The sequence below is a fragment of the Apteryx mantelli genome, chromosome 7 (genome assembly GCF_036417845.1).
Source record: "Apteryx mantelli isolate bAptMan1 chromosome 7, bAptMan1.hap1, whole genome shotgun sequence".
In the NCBI taxonomy this organism is placed as follows: domain Eukaryota; kingdom Metazoa; phylum Chordata; class Aves; order Apterygiformes; family Apterygidae; genus Apteryx; species Apteryx mantelli.
Window position 1 is genome coordinate 25,248,024 of NC_089984.1, and position 17,625 is coordinate 25,265,648.

The 17,625-nt window shown below is 42.2% G+C and overlaps 1 protein-coding gene across 9 annotated transcripts in view; it reads right to left on the minus strand.

Moving 5' to 3' along the window:
• The window catches only part of PANK1 (pantothenate kinase 1), a 51,350-nt gene that overhangs the window by 19,383 nt on the left and 14,342 nt on the right, over positions 1 to 17,625 (minus strand). For 6 of the 9 annotated variants that reach the window (XM_013946652.2, XM_013946651.2, XM_013946650.2 and 3 more), the window contains one exon: positions 1,486 to 1,838. In XM_013946652.2, coding sequence (XP_013802106.1) covers positions 1,486 to 1,821 — 336 coding nt within the window. In that variant the 5' untranslated portion in view covers positions 1,822 to 1,838. Of the gene's footprint in view, positions 1 to 1,485; positions 1,839 to 3,220; positions 3,361 to 10,856; positions 10,895 to 11,268; positions 11,531 to 17,625 lie in introns of those variants that run through there. The other 3 variants (XM_067300046.1, XM_067300047.1, XM_013946653.2) reach the window with 3 other exon arrangements.

Below are 17,625 nucleotides of genomic sequence, written 5' to 3' on the forward strand. Positions count from 1 at the left end.
CACACTTCGCTCTGGTGCTAAGAACATCAGTACAAAGGAAAGGCACATATGCCAAGCAGAGTGAAGCTAGTTTTTGCCAGGATCATGACAGTTTACTTTCAAAAATTTTACTTCCAGTCTTTGCAGAATCTGCAGTTTACAACCATTTCTGCACCACAGGCCCCTCACCTAGACAGCACAGCAACTAACATAAGGATCTACACATGGACTACAGCTCTCACAGGTGGGACAAGGCTGGAACATTACTATTCTCTGCCATGCAGTGTGTCAGATGGAAGAAAACAAACCAAGGATAGATTAACAATAGAAATCTTAGACTGCAATGATTAAGATAAATGATAGGTTAAAAGCAGGGCAGAAAGAAAGCAAGAAAGGAGACTATACAATCAAATTTGTCTGTAAATATCATAGTGGGTGTCAGTGAGCAGCTGATAGGATCCAAGATGGTACTGGAATGGACAAGGAATACACACGTCATCAAGGACTATAGTCAACAACAGCACATCAAGGTTGTATCTCTAGCATGAAGCAGGTACAGACAAGCAACTGCTGTAACCTTTCACCCTCAGTAGCCACTCCTCACAATCAGGTCAGAAGCTAGGGGCAGAAGCATCAGATCTGCCCCCTAAGGACACTGATCACATTAATCATGGAGAGAACGCTCTGGTACAGACAGGCTAGTCATTCTTTTACAGAAAATAAATGGAGATACGCTCCAGTAGATAGTCATACACAACAGGCAACTATCTCCCCAGTGACTATTTCTCTGCAAGGCAGTTTGCATGACAGCTGTCTATGCCTCTTGTCACAATTGGTTTCTGCAGTGCACTCTAGCTTCATTCAGAAGCTGTTACTATCATGGAAGTTCAGTACAGCACAAGCAGCATCTCAATACTTCAGATCTACATCATTTTTTTGAGCTCCATGCAGGGGACCTTCATGTGACACTGCCAGAACTGAAATCAAAAGCTGACTATATTACCATGCTTCCCTAGGCTTTCTCCCTCCACTCCAAGCTTGGTCTTCCAGAATCTAGACTTCAGCTTTCAAGCAGACTACTACAGGGAAGGGAAGAAGAGTCTAGTTGCCAGCCTGTATGGTTTCATTTCTGGATTTGCAATACATATCCAGTACACAAGATGAGTACCTGTAGTCTCAGGCTTCAAGCTGCTGTAACATGCTCTCAATTGATTATGAGCCATACATGATCACAGCTGCACCTGAAGGAACCATTCACAGAAGACAGGCTTCACAGCAATACTGCACTAGAACACTCAATGAGTCTCCACACCCTCCCCCGCCCTCTTCATGTTCTCAGCAATTCCATCAAATAACAAATTGGAATCAATTCTGTTAGTCTTAGCCAGTTAGAACTGACAAAACGACAAAAATGTCGTTTCTCTGAAAGTTTTCATCAATAGAAAGATTCACAAATTCCCCCCCGCAACATACTTCCCACTGAGGCCATATGAACTGTTCACGTACCGTTCTAAAGTCCTCCTCAAATTTGTAAGCTCCACCTCCTGTGGCACACAGTGTAGTATGCAAACTGGAGAAGTTCTTTTCACTACCCATCTGTATGAATCTGTGCATGGCACAGCTGGGGAAGCGGATGAAATGCAGATTTCCTTTGCGTCCACACATAGTCAAATTTTTCAGTTCAAGATGGACATCACGAATGCCAGTTTTACCATAAGCTGTATTGGAGGTCAAGTATTTCCTAATGCTTTTCAGGTTTTCCACCTCCTCCTGTTCCTCTTCTGCAGTAATGTCTTTAGGTTCAAAGTAGACCAGTTTAACCAATGTTCCTCCGATATCCATTCCAAACCATGGGAACGCTAAGGGCAAAGGGGGGGGAAGAGAGAAAGCCACTATAAATATACAGGTTAGCCATATCACAAAATATTTGCTGAATGACAAATCAGTTGGTGCAAGTTACAATATCAGAATCTGCTCCTGAAAGCTCTTGGTCACTTACATATCCAATTCACATGTATTAGGTACCTCTCTAAATTAGACTTTATAATCGAGCCTCAATTACCAAAAACAGCAAAGAAAAATCTCAAAATACCCTTCTTCTCTGGAGAAGCATATTCTAACAAAATGAAAATAAATTTTTCCAGGAAAACATTTTCTTCTTAAGTCAGCACCTCTTGAGAGAGCACATTGACTGCATTTCACCCAGTCTGACTCCTGTCACCAGTTCTTAAAATAGATTGGGGGAGGGGGTAAGGGGGGGGAACAACCAAACCAACAATATTTCTCAAGTCACATTTCTACTGCATAACATCTATAATTCCCTTTCCACTCCCTCTATACTTGATCAGCTCTGCTCTTGATTAAAAAGTCTCTCCAAAAATAGTACACTCATATCTCTAACACCAATCAGAATTTCTAGCACTACAATGCTCCTTCTGAACCGCAGCAATAACTAACACTCCTATTACAATGGGAGTCTCCTCAGCCCACCAGAACCAGGACCTGTTAGAACTGCAATACTTGCAGATACTAGCAGAAAGAGAATGAGCTGCATGAGTTCAATGTTTAAAATCTGCTGACAATCCCTTTTTCTGAGCATAGATCCGCTATGCTGGGGCATGCAGTAAGCTATCACACAATTATGCTAGAAATGCCACTATCTGCCATAGCCGGCCCAGGCGCACCAAAGCCTTTGTTCTGTTAACAGCAAGACAAGTTCATTACTGAAAACAGACCACTGGGACAGAGGATACTAACTGAACCAGGTTAGTTTGTCTGCTGTAAGTGCTCTGCTTAAATATACACACACAAACATTTTAAATACTAGCCAGGTAACGTCTTTATGGAAGATGAAAAGTGAGAACACAAAATTTATACACAGGTATTATAGAAGGAGGCAGCTAGTAATATTTCTTAGAGAAATTTTAATTATAATTACTTGACTATGTGGCTTACACAAGATCAGTTTCTTAAATAGCAGTCATGCAATCTTTTGTGAAGGGCAGATGGATAAATAATATAACCACAACTCTATTCATAAGTCAAAATGACCTCCCTACTTTCAGGAAGAATCAGGTAGCCCTGCTAGAAACATGAGTCTATGAACTGGGGCATCTCAGCTTCTTAGAGTTGATGCAAACTGCAAGCCATGGACACCATATGCATTACTGATTTTTCTATTGGCGAACCAAACTGTAAACAACTTGGGGTAAAGATTTCAATAAGCATAACAGGTACTGACCACACTGTTCTTCCTCAGGTAGTCGCAGCCCAGTATGAAGTTACTCAACTTCAGGCTAAGAAGAACTTAGAGTCTTTTCCTTCTCACCACAGAGGACTCAGCCTGTGCCTCATTCTTGTCTAGCTGAATAATCTGAAAGCCTAAATTTCACAATTATTAATACAAAAAAATTAATCTGCAAGTGTCAAATATTTGACACTTATTTGGCATACAGCAGTGGGACAAAATAATTAGTCCATCTGTTTCTCCCTCCTTTTCTTATGTATAGGGAGGGCATAGTACAATAAGCTCCCATGAAGTAGCTTGCCAGTGGTTCAGTTTTCTAAGAGCTGCTACTGTTATCTCTTGTAAGGCGGGTTTAATTTCATTTTCCATCCCTTACAAATTGCAAGACACAAAGATATCAAAACAACAGGCTTCAATGAAGTCTAATTTGAGGTTTGGGAAGATAAGCCTCTACAGATACTAAAATGGGAAGAATTAGAAACAACAAGTATTTTAAAAAACAGGCTTTATATTAAAGATGCAAACTATTTTGCCGTACATTAACCTGTAATTTAGTCACTTTAGGAAGTGCAGGGTAAATATTTAAACAGAAGTGGTCCATAATGTACAAAGGTACAATGCATTAGAGTTCAGGATGTCAATCTCATTTGTGATTTACACAAATCTTTGTTTAAGCTACCAAGAACTTGAATTATTTGTTGCACTAGGATAGTAAGTCTCCTCTTCAAGATGTATCCTAACTATGCAAGCAGGAAGTTTAACATTAAAAGCAGTGTGGTTAAACTGTACCCTACAGAACCAGCCTATAGCTAAGTATGAGCCAGCTGCCAGTCTTGTTCATTAAGGGCATAAATTCTGCTATGTTCTAACTGCATTGACAGTTGCTTTAAAGCTATAATGTAGATTTAATCTTCAAGACAGAAGAGAAGCATTCCACTCTCCTATCAAGTATAAACCCAACAGTAGAATTACAAGTAATAACAGCTGAAGAGACTGCCAGGACATTTACTCTTATAACTCAAGATTCTGAAGAGTGATAATTAAATAATTAATACAGAAAAAGTACTGCAGAAAATGACTATCGACTTGTTTCAAGACTATATAGCCCTTGGAATAGAGGCAGGTAATTTCGGATTTAAAAAGCAAGTGGAAATACCAAGACTCTTTTTTTTTCAGTTTATTCTCCCTGTGAACCTAAGCTCTTTTCATTTTGTGGGTCAAACTGTCAGCTGCAGAAGGAGAAGAACTTTGGTCCTAGCACAGAAGCAGTTTTCTTGTAGCACAAATAAAGAGCACAAAATCCCTCCACAACCACTAGTACTTCAGTTATCCAGAACAGCTTTGTTTTCTTCACAGCTGCTAACACCAGTTATCTGTTGGAATTCACTTGCAGTAAAGGAGACAAATACTTCAACTAGGTGGCCATCTAGGACAAAGAAACCAAGTCTCAAAGTCCCCAAGAAATCCCACTCAAATCCATAAAAGCTCAGTGTAACTGATATCACAGTAAAAAACTTTTGTACTCCAGTAATTATTTTAACAATTTCTTATAACTTCTGTTACTACCAGTATATTCTGAAACAGAGTGCAAAACTGAAGCACCACTAATTCTTACCAATTCTTTATAGCATCTTTAGATACCCCAGCCTAGTTTGTAACTACACACTTCAGCTTTCTAGAGTCTACTGAATGCAGTGCTAACAGAAACATGCATGCAGAATGCAAGGGGGTCCTAGGTCCTCCTGTCTCGCTGGCTACAGAAAGTAAGACCTTTCAGACACCACTGAGATTATTAGGGCCATCACTGCTGACAGGCAAGTATGAAGAATGTATGTATTTGCATACTGCCTCAGCAGATCTGAGGGGAGAGGGGTGAAAAAATGGTTTCTTTAAACTAGGAACCCAGCATTTCATTGATAACATGAATTAGAGTTCAGTTTCTTGTGTTATTAAAATCTAGAAGAGAGAGGGGAGGAAGGAAAAGCCAAAAGACCTACATCTTTGCTAAGTTATTCCAACAGTAATCAGAAAAGTGTGATCTATTATGAAAAACAAAGACACTGGATGTGTGGCAGAAATGTCTTCACAGTGTAAGAAGTGCAATTCTCCTTAGTTAAAATTGTCTGATGAAACTTGTTATGAGTTGATTTCTCTTTTTGCAAAGAGAGTTAGCAAAGTACCTATTGGCTCAATCAAATCTATTATTGTGGGGAAAGTAAGATTACCCTACGATATGGCTGCACTACGGTAAGTCATTAAAAAAAACCTTGATAATACTGTAACTCTAGTTCTAGGCTTCACAGAACTAATACGGAAAGCCTCAAGATGAATCATTCACTTTTAAGAGCCTGGCATAAATCAACAGCAAAGACTCCACTTATCTTCCCAGGAAAATTAATTCTCTTTATGTTAATAGACTGCACCAACGACTTACTGGCTTATTATCTAGAGATAAAAATCTCCATTACTCCAAAACTTAGCTGCAGCAGCATGTGACTATGCAAACAGAAGGTATCTACAGCATTGCATAATTAGGTAATCTGATGCACACAAACAGCTGGGCTATCTGGGGGAAAGGTTCACTCACAAGAAATTCCACGGTACACTTTACCTAGTTTCTCCACAAGCTTTGAACAGCATGAATCCATAAAGCTATCCCTACAAGACATGTTATATTCAGAATTGAACACATTTTATTTTTTAAAATTCTGTGCTTAACAAAATTTAAGCAGGGGAGAAAAATTGTCAAAGCATTACCTGTTGCTCACGGACAAGAACTCCAGGGAAGCAAGAATGGAAGGGAACACCTGAGTTACTACGTAACATTTCCCCCTATTAAAAGGGATAACAAACGATAAATCCCTTTTGTTTCATGCTGCAGACTACAGCAGTTTCTTCTTTTGCCAAAGTTGTTTCAGCTTACACATCTCTCCTTATTCATTGCCGCAGACCACCAGTGAGAAGGGCAGTAATGTCTTTGCAACCTTGTTTCATTAGCCAAACCCAGACAATCTCCTCTAGTTAGTAAGGAGCTCCATTTCCTTTTCCTGCACTTGTCTGAAATTATTTTTCCCCTCAAATAATGTAAGCTATCTCAATATTTTATAAATAACTTAAATAGTGGTATCGATACTCTTCAATATCTTCATCATAAATACCTCACATAACATATCTTAGGTTCAACTGCTTTTTCCCTGGACACACACAGGATGAAATCCCATGATTTCATTTACATTTTTCCTAGTGCTTTGCCGTTTCCAAATGAGCCCCTTTTCTAGAAGTCATTCTTAACAGTTACGAGTCCTTGATTAGTTCTATTAACATTCAACAGATAATTATCTAGGCATTCTTCAGAGATCTAAAACTTTTATCTCTTTATAAGTACAACAATGAGATACCAGTTTCCGATCAATAAGAACATTTTGTGTATGTGTGTGTGTGTGTGTGCACACATCTATCTATATATGTAGTCAAGGTCAGGTGATGAAGCCTAATACTAATTTCTCTTAATCACAATAATTAGCAACTTATAATGTAAAGATCTAAGACTCTTGGACTTCAGTACTTATTTGCATACTACATTTTGGGAGCCTTCCTCCATGCCTTTAAGCAGTATTAGGAACAAACTGAGCATGATTTCACAGACATGAGAATTTAAAAGCAACTGCGCCTTTTAGAAAAGCAACTATTCAATTACTACTGCACAATCTGGCTCCCCATCAGTTTGCTGCATAACCAGCTTTTTACATTGCAGATACTTATGCTTGATCTTTTGATGAGCTAAGAACTTCCTGTTTCAACTAGGACTGGAAGAAGGGAAGGAGAGTCAAAAATAAGAACGGAGAAAAAAACCAAAATAAATTATCACACAAGATGGGATAGCATTCTCACAGCTTCTGAAAGCTGCTTTCCATTAAAAAAAAAAAAAAGCTGATAATAGCTTACATACATAGCCCAATTATTTCTTTCTGTTTTACACATTTATTTTGAGCAACCCAAACATATGTTTTAAAATGGAAACACTTGTTTTCCTTTGAGCAAAACCAGAACGTATAACTAAAAAAAAAAAAAAAAAAAAGAGAGAGAGAGAGAGAGAGAGATCTCTGCCTAGGAAGTTTCTTCAAACCTTACAAAACTACAGATAAATAAATCATGCATGCATATTAGATCAAGCTTTCTAGATAATTTAAAGACACTGAGGTAGCAAGGGCTTACTGAATGTCTACCTCCTCACTTGAAAAAAAAATCTAAAACCAAAAGTACAGAACTGTTTGTTAAACAAGTGTGACCATCCACACATACTGTAGTCATATTACCAGAAACTGATTTCTGAAGATAGCAGTGCAAGACAAAGTCGTTACCTGAACAGTGTACCTTCATAAAAAAACAACCCCCCCCCCAAACTTACAAAGCTACATGGAACAGTGATTAGTGAATGGGAATCATATTCTTAGATCTGGCAGCATGCGGCCTAATGGAAGTGAGACGTGCATAAGTTTCCCATTCTTGCTGACAGCGCAATGCTATCTTGGTGGCAAGGGTGATATTCAATTGTAACGCCCAGGATGCTGGGCCACAACACACAAACTGGTTCAGTTTTCTCATGATCAGTCCTATTCCCTAAGCAATCCTTATTCCTACCTATATGAAAATCAACTGGAAATTTGCTTTAAGCAGCATGTCACCGCAAGTAATTCTTAAGATTAAAAATTTGTGGGATATTCTAACATCTTGGACAAAATTCCAGTAACCAATAATGTTATATTTATTCACTGCATCATACAGTATGAAGACCAAGACCATTTTTACTCCTGTTCTCTTCATCAATAGTATTATATAATCATGGCATTCCATATCCAACATCATTGTGGGTGAAAAACCCTAGGTCTTCCACAGTTAAGTACCCAGGCTAAGTAGTACTACATAATCATGTTGCATTCAAACATCACAGATGTAACAACCTAAATAAGGGCCAAAAACTTTCCTTACTGTGGAGCTATACCTTGAAGTGTTTAGAAATTAGTCAGAGCAGTTGTAACACATATTAGTTGTAAACAGTCATGCTGCCTCAAAATACACATCCTTTGACCTCTAATAATTACCAGCTAACTTGGGGTGACATGTAAGATGCTGACTCAACTTGAGACCTAAAAGCTTTATCTTAATTTAAAAAAGGGCAATACAATTAAGACGTCCAGCTGGCTTCTTCCCTACGGCTAAAGTAAAATAATGCTGTGATGCATCAGTGTAGTTAACTGTCACGCTGAAATCTTTGTTCCCACTTGGCTACAATACTGTTTCACAAGGATTGATGAAGGGGAGAGAGAACAAGAACAGTTAAGTGCCTTCAAAGATTACATTTAAATTGAACAACATGATACTTTATCAGGCTATTTTTACAGCATTGACAGCATTTAAATATTTTGTTCTCTTCTGGAGTACCTTACAGCACAAGGCATCATAACAGATACCTTTCTCCATTCATTAGACTACGCTGTGGTACAAAAAGCTAATGTCAGTCCTAGTCTCATTAAGGGTCTGCATTAACGATTTGAACCAGAAAACTGACATAAGCCTAATGTCCCTGACAACTCATCTAGTACAAGTGAGGAAAAAAAAACAAAGCAAAGACAAGTTTCTCAATGAAAGGAGGAATAGGGGGTAAGTCAAAGGGAAGACCAGTTAGTCCCCAAGCACAAGTTCACCAGCAAAGAACACTGGTTTCAAAGGGAAACTTCCTTTTCTTGGGAGTACAGAAGTCTACTTCACTCTTACCTCAAGACAGTAAAAATAACCAAGAAAATGTGTCATTCATGAGGATTTAAAGGAGTAATTGCTGTAGACAGGTTTTATTAGTTGGAATATTGGGAAATGCCAATTATCTCATTATCTTTTTCACCACACAAAGCAAACCCCACAATCAATACTGAAGTCTTACATGCCATGTGGCAACAGCACTTCATTTTGCAATGTATCCTTAAGCACAGAACAAACATCCGCAAAGGCCAGGATTGAATAAAAAAAGAGCAGAAAAAAGGGACTGTGTAGTATTCACTAGAGATGGATGCAGTAGAAAGCTATGTAGTACCAGGAGAGCCTGAGTAGAATATAACAAAGGTAAGCTAGTGACAATGTACTCTGTCATGCTTTTTCACAAGACTCATACTAAATTGCAAATTTACTCTTGTACAAAATAAGCCACACAAATTATTAAAGTGTAAGATCAGCAAGAACTAATGTCTTCTATTCAGCAAAGAAATTGTCCCCAAAATAATTCTATTGAGCACTTATACCCTCAACTGCTGTTTTCATTATAGCCTTGTCAAAAAAAACCCACATCTGAACACAACGTTGTCACGTTTGGGCAATACAGGCATTGTTGCCTATGCTCTTTACTTTCACAGGCTTTTTTCCCCCTGAAGATGGGAAGGAAAACAAAACCCTCAGCCTCTTATTCAAGTGATTACTTGAATTCCTAGAAATCTTATCCTTTTTTTCAAAACAGTTCTTAATATTATGAAGAGTCTGATATGCAAGTGCTGACTCCTCTTAGTTACACCAAATGAAAAAGTAGGCTAGTCCAGAATCTTGTTTTCCTGTAGAGTGAAAACCACACTGCAGTTTTTATTCTTGAGTGAAAGCCTGAAGCCGGAAAAAGACTGGACAAAACCAGCCTGCGACAGGGAATGGTTTGGTCACCAGTAGGCTGAATTTGGTAGAAGACAGAGTGAGTTAAATATCCACAGGTACTATAAGCACTAAGTGATTATTCAATACAGATAACTTTCTAAGGGAAAGGGGCATGCATAGTTCATAAAAACTTTTAAAAAGCCAGTGGAAGCACTGGCTAATAAGTAGCTCTGAAAGCCATAGCTCTTAGAGACTGTTTCTGTTTTAGTTTATGTTTTGTTTTAGCTTGCTATGCTCATACAGGTAAGTTTTCAAAACTTGGATATTCTTTTTGAGAAAAAAAAAAAATCCAGAGTAGCTGAACGCACACTACTTCCTACAGAGTATAAGCATCCTTAGACATCGGCAGTGCTGTGATCCAGGCTATCCCCAATTACTCTTTTGGGACACGCTGAACTTTTAACAAGGAAGCAAGCGTTTATTGGCTTTATTTGAAGGGCTACAGAAGTGTGAGCGTAAAGAACAAGGCTACTTGTTCGACTGCTTTGCTTCACTTGTAGAGTTTACTCTGGAACTGTTCAATAGCTCCAAGCCTACGTATAACAAGTTAGCTACGACCAAGTAAATAAAGCATATTATTTTCAACAAATTAATACAATTAAGTATGCTGCAAATATAGAAGCTGGAGACTCACAGCCTTAAAACAAAACCAAGTAGACAGCCAATTTACTAATACCTCCCACACCAGCTAACCAAAAGCAGCAAGCGATGCTCATAAGCAGCATTTTACAAGTGCTATTTGAAATTCGCTGCGTTTGCTACGTATAGAGTTTTTTTCCTCTAGTCAGCAGAATCTGTCCTCGGCTCCTAAGTCTTAGCCCGGTTCGGGGAGAAGGCGCACGAACGCAAGAGCACGGCGCCCTCCCAGCACGGAGCCCGCACAGCGAGGGGGCCGGGGGCGAGCGCGGCGGCGCCGGGACAGAGCCCGCGCGTTACTCACAGCGCTGCTTGGCCTCTATGAGCTTCATGGCCGCGGCGGCGGCGGCGGCGCGCGGGGGCCACCCGACGCGGAGCTGGGCGGGCGGCGCGGAGCGGTGCGGAGCGGAGCGGGCAGAACTGGCCGCCGCCGCCGCCGCCGCGTTCGTGCCGGGCCGCCGCTCCCCGCCCGCCGCCGCCCCATTGGCGCAGGGCGGGCGCGGCCCACGCGGCAACAGGGCCGTGCCCGGGCGCCGCCGCCGCATTGGCCGCCGCCGCCGCGGGGCCCCGCTCCGCCCGGCGCGGCGTGGTGCGGCCTGCCGGGGCCTCACGCGGCGCCGCAGCCCCCGGCCGGGGCTGGCGCCCGGGCGCGCGGACACGGGGAAGGGGCCGGGCCGCAGGGCGAGCCGCGCCGAGCCGAGCCGCTCGTCACTTACGCGGTCTGTGCCTCCTGCCCGAGTCCACCCTGCGGCGCAGCCTGCACTTCTTGGCCGGCGAGCCGTGGCCGAGCGGCGGCAGCTCCTGGCGGAGCAGCAGCGGGTGCGGCGCCTCCCCGCAGCCGCCGCCGCCGCCGCCCCGCGGCTGGGGCGCGGCGTGGAAGCCGTTGTGCAGCAGCCCGCCCAGCAGCGGGCAAGAGGCGGCGGCGGCCGGCGGCGGCCCGGCGGGGGCCGCGGGCTGCGCGCGGAGCTGCTCGCCCATGGCGGCGGCGGCCGCGGCCCTTTGTCTCCCGGCGCAGCCCCGGCGGGGCGCGGCGGAGCCCCCGCTCCTGCCGGCTCCCGCGCCCGCAGCTCCGTACGCCGGGATGCGGCGCCCGCCCCCCGCCGGCGGCGGCGCACGGCGCACGCGTCCTGCCCGCAGCGCGCTGCAGAGGGGCGGCCGCCGCCGCCGCCGCCGCCCTCCCCCGGGACGCGGCGCCCCCCGCTCGCGTGCGCGCTCCCGCCCGCCGGCACCTGCCGCGGGCGCGCGCAGGTGCCGCCGCGGGAGGAGCGGTGCCGCCCCCGCGCCCCGCGCGCTCCCGCTCACGGACACGGGCGCGCTCGCGCTCCCGCACAGGCGCGGCGCCTCCCGCCGCGAGCGCGCAGCCGGCGCCGCTGCTGCGGGACACCGCTGCGGCGGCCGCCTCGGCGCCCGGGCCCGCTCCGCGTGTGCCTGGTGCTCGCCGCGCGGCTGCCTGTGCACCGCCATGAACGGTCAAGTTTTTGTCTGCGCTGTCACATGTTTCTCTGCAGCTCAGAGTGACCTTGAGCGCATCTGACCTCATGCTTTCTTCCTATCTCCCTGCACAGCTCTGATTATCCTCTTGTGACTGTCACTTGCTGTCTGACCACTGAGCTAGCCCGCCTTTAAAAACATACTTTCCGAATGAAATGCAAGTGTATTAAATACCAAATGGACATGAAATAAAACTGGGTGAACTGTGCCGCAGTGTCACATGTATACTTCAAAACCAGTGCAATTAAATCCTGCTCTGCGCCTGAAGGTCATTCTTCATACTAACTGCTAGTCACTACATGGATGATTTTCCTTAAAGTACAAACCAGTCACATAAGGGCTCCTCTTTATACCTACATTTAGTACAGGACCCAGGCCCTCCACTGTAAAACACCTACAGAGAAAGAGGAGTTATCCTAATTGCCTCCAGAAAGGGATACTCTATTAGTAAGTTACTTCATGCAAGGTAACTTGTGAAGTTCTCTCCACTTCTTGGCAGAAGTCAGAATACTTCGTCTAGAAAACTGGAAAACTGGCAGGCCGCCGAAAAAATAGGTGCATGACGTTGGGGTAATCTGAAGGAATGCTTGAAAACAAAAAACAAGTACAATTTTCTTCCTAAAATCAGTAACCAATATGCTGAAGATGATTAAAACACTCCTAATTTTGTTCATATCCTAATGCATAAGCAACTGCTGTACTTGCCAGCCCAAACACTATTCCCCTGAAGAGGGTGGGAGGGGATGTAGACCATAAGCATTTATAGCTAGACAGAGCTGTAGCACTCCATATATTGGTCTGGAATAGAAAACAGTACCTGTTTAGAGTATTGTGTCCAGTTTTAGGCACTAAACTTCTAGGATAATACGGTGTAACTGAAGAAGTACAGAGAAGAGCGACAGAAAAATCAGAGGTATAAAACATGAAGGATAAACTGAAAACATCAAGCTTTTCTTTCTAAGAAAGGAAAAATTTGAAGGACTATTCAAATCTGGAACAGATAACAGCAAGGAAGCAGATAACACATCATCATTACTGAGAAACGAGTAAGAATTCATAAACAAACTGGAGGAAGGGAAATTCAATTTAGACTTGAGGCAGATATTTCCTAGAATAGAGGTAGAGAAGCACTGGACTGCACAGAAAGATTGTCCAGTTGTTGCAAGTTTAAGGAAAAGGTTAAACAAATATCAGTGCGGAACAGCCTAGGTAGAGCCGATCCTGACTTAGAGCAGGGAGAGGGCACGGCCTAGACACCTTTCTGAAGTTCTTACCAATCTTATTTTTTCTAATTAAATATTTCCCTGATGTTTTGCTGTAGGTTATTGCACAATGATGCCCAGGACAGAAGGGAACTAGATTGTGCTGAATAGAAGAAGTAGGTCAGGAAAATATTCTGTTAGGATATGATCCAAATTGCTGACAAGTTTAGGGAAAGTCTAGACCAGTGGTACACAACAAGAACAAAGTTACCTGCAAATAATGCTGGAGAACAATAGAAAAACTGAGAAATGTTAGAGATGGTCCAAATCAACCTTCAATATTATGTTTTCTCAAAAGACAAGTCTTATGTACAGGGACAGATTCACTTCTGAATGTGCAAGTTTCCCTGATCTAAGCTCTCTGGCAGGTATTAACAAAAAACACTCTCCAAGCTTTTTGTATTGCTGTGGTGCTCCTTTACCAAAACAATTTTGGACTCTTGTACTGATAAATATCACATGAATGGATTTATGCCCTTCAAAATGCCACTTTTTCATATTCTTTTGGTTCACACTTGTTTAATTTTGGAATGAACTTTTGGAAAGGTTCTATATGCCTTTTTCAGTTTTGATTTCAGAATTTTTCAGCTCTTCTACAATGCAGACTAAGACAATGAGAGTAAAATTAGAGGATGTTTAATGCATTATGTGATCACCTGTAAGGGTTTGAAATGAAGGAATCTCATACCCTCAGGCATATATAGCATTGCTTATTTTGGGCACAGGCAAACTACCTTGAGATTCATCTTCCATTCAGTGGAAAAAGACCTGAGTCTTTTTCATTAATAAAATTAAAACTGGGAGTGGATTAACTGCTCGTGCTCTTCTGCATCAAGTCTAAGCCACAGGTAGAACTACAGCCTGACATTTCATGAAGTTAACGACTGATGTGGTGATGCAGCCAGACTGTGCTCTCCTGATATTCTGCACAGAGGCTAAATAGGTGCCATGAAGCTCTCACATAACTATAGCTAATATTAATAGTAAATAGCAATTTAAATTTACTTGGGAAATCTGGAACTTGTGAGAAGACACAATCCAGAAGAAGAAATATGACAGGAGTGGCATGTCATCGCCTCAGAACAGGAAAAAAAAAAAATACATTGAAGAAATACACTGTCCTGCTATTCTCTCAGTTGAGCAGCTGGCTCAGGACCTGCTGTCTGCTGTTTTGGGTTGGTTTTTTTTTTCATCCATACTATTTACAAGACAATACATCAGGGCACAACAGGTTGAAGGCAGATATTGTTTCAAAGAAGAGGCATTGCCCTCTGTCGCCTTCACACCACATATACACATTCAGTATGTTACTGCCTACTGTACATCTCTTAATATTAATTTCTGTATATTTTATATATATTTGAATTGTTCCAAATCAAGAACTAGATTGAACATTTGTCAATGAAATCATGGCACGTATTACAGTTTCTAAAACTTTGTCCAACCATGCCAAAGTTTTCCTCTTCCTTTTACCCCAACTTTCTAAACAGCTCCTGTGAGCCAGTTCAGTTTTCAATCTGCCTTGCAAGATAAGAATGCAGGTGCTGGTGCAATACTGACCAACATCTAGGATGCTTCCAGGTCTTTAAATATTGACTCAGTAATTCTATCGTCCTTTCTGAACAAGTGCAGATGGAAACGACTTGCTTATTTTTAAATCATTTCTTACATGTTTCCTTTCACTGTAAACCAGCAATCTTGTGAGAACAGGACTACAATCACACACACTATACTGACGAGTCCAGGATACAAATGGATTCAGAACAGTGAACAAACCTGCTAGTACTGAGTCACTGGGTACCACACAATTGCATGGCAGACATTTCATGCATTATTCTACACCTCCCTGCAGTTCAGACACCTAGTTTTCTATCACTTTTTTAAATTATTATTTATAAGTACACAGTGCCAGGTGGTAATATTCTCACTCCAGAAGTCAGTTTCATCAAACTAATGACTAGGTTGTGGTTAAGATACTCTCCTATAGGATCAAAAGCACTGCACTCCAGCCCTTACACTAAAGTTTCTTCACTGGAACTGGAAAAAAAGCCCAGGTGCAATATTGCCAGGCAACCTGGCCTCAGAGGCTTAAGAACCTCCCCCCCACCCCCGATTCTGTGGGGTTTATGCATCCCTGCTCTAAGGCAAAGCTAAAATAAGCACCAAACAGGTGCAGTCCACATGTAAACCCATTACCCAAGAACCAAAAATATGCTACAGAGCATCTGTGCTGTGATTCTAACTCAAAGCCAGATAGCTACAAAGTTTTGGCCATATTTTGGAAAGAAATGGTAATGAGGAGCATGAAAACATCCTCTGAATTTACACAAACTGCATTATGCAATGCAAAGAGCATAATGAAACAGACTTCGGTTATAGATGCCTGCAGATTTACGTTCTAGGGATTTCTGGCTCCCTGCCATTCCTATTTATATTTCCATTCAGATGACTTCTGTTTTTATCCTGCTTCTATATTACAGAAAAGTCATACTAGCTCTCATTCAATTTTTTCCCCTTATAAAATAAAGCAAGTACAGTACTGCTTAATACATTAACATAAAATACTAAGAACATTCCTTGGAAAAAAACCCAGATACTGTAGATTTGTTTTAGCTATATTCATGTATCACATGCATCAAAAAGAAAGTGTCAAGTCTAAGAGTCCAGTATTTCTCCTTAATTTCTTTTTAGAAAAAAAAACCACCCTTAATTTTTTTTTTTTATGCATGCAGGGCCTTCTGTAGACACACGTGTTCAAAATAGGTTTTAATGATCTTTTTCCCCCATTTTAAATTGCTGGGCCAGAAAACCAACAGTCAAGCACAACTATATAATGACAAATAATAGATGTGTTAATCAAATGGGGCAAACCAGCTCACAAACTGAGTAGAATTCTTATCTGCAAAAAGCAATGCCAGCTTTTACAAAGGGACCCAAGTGGCTCTAGTATTATCAAATGCCATCACAGGAAAGCTAAGCCTAACTGTGATGATAGCTGCCTCACACAACAATTCTGCTCTCCCCAAAGACTAATGGATGACAGAGGGGAAATTGATTGCAGGTGACTGAGGAAGTGAAGGGCATAAATTTAGTTGTGTGCTTAAATCTTTGCCAGATTAAGGCCATGAAGGATTATATTGTTACCATCAGTTCTTGCCTTCCCCTCCTGCCTCTGGGTGTGGGCTCCTTTCAGTTATGCCTTCTGTGTCACTAAAACAAAACATGTTGATTTAATGAAGAAGAGCCCTGTTTCCTCTACACAGAGGGGAAGTTCATCTCCCCTTCACTACATGGAGGGAGAGGAAGATGGAGAGAAGTACTCTTGCTATGCAGGCACCTAGCTTTGGTAGCCTGAGCAGCCCTCCGGAGGGATGTTCTTTCAATTCCCTGACTACAAATGGGGCATAGATAGAGCACCTCCCAGCCCAGCTGCCTAAGGTCAGTGTCCAGGCAAGGCAATGTAAATGTTACCTGAAAAAGCTACCTGGACCAGGGCATAACCTGTATATCGAATAATACCAGCCAAGAGTAGGGAGTAACAGTCAGGAGAGTACATAGGTGCAGCCTGGCCTTACCAGTCTGTCCATCCCTGCAGCCAGACTTTGCACTGGCCCAAGTGGTTTCCAAAGTTATTCTCAGGAAGATCTGAGATGAGGCTATTGTTTGTGGTTGCCCTCTTTCATCCCAACTGAAAAAAAGGCATGTAGCAGTCACAAAGCAGCAAGAACCTTTGCCTTCTAAAGCCTTCTCTTCCAATACAGCAGTCTGTGTGTGCCCAATCAGACAATCACAACTTAGTTCAAGGGCATGTTGATTCTCCCCAACTTTAACTGATCCCTGGCAGAGTTGCTGGTGCTTATCTCTTATGGAAAACAAACCCTCAGTGCCTGAGTTCAGACATTTCTAATATAGCTCCCCAAATTAGTGAACATTTAAAAAAAACGTAGTCCTTGATTACTACTGAGAAGTACAAGCCAGTGAAGATAAAATAGGTGTTGGAGATGAATCACCTTTCTCCATGCCATAGTTCCTATTCTGCAGAGAGTTTGTAACAAGCAAAACCCAGGTAACGGATCTAAACTCTTAAGTGTTAAAAAGCTAAAAATCTTGTTACATATATACGCTCCTTTGCCCCCATCAGCTAATCCACTCCACCTCTGGTATTTTAGTACTTGGCTCGATGCACTGCTGCTTATCTTTAATTACCAAACTTAAATACATAAAAGTAATTGGCAAACATGTGAGCACACAACCCACTGATTGAGAAACACTGTCCATCATCATAAAAAGTGATTGCAACAAGTGGCAGAGCATTTGGTA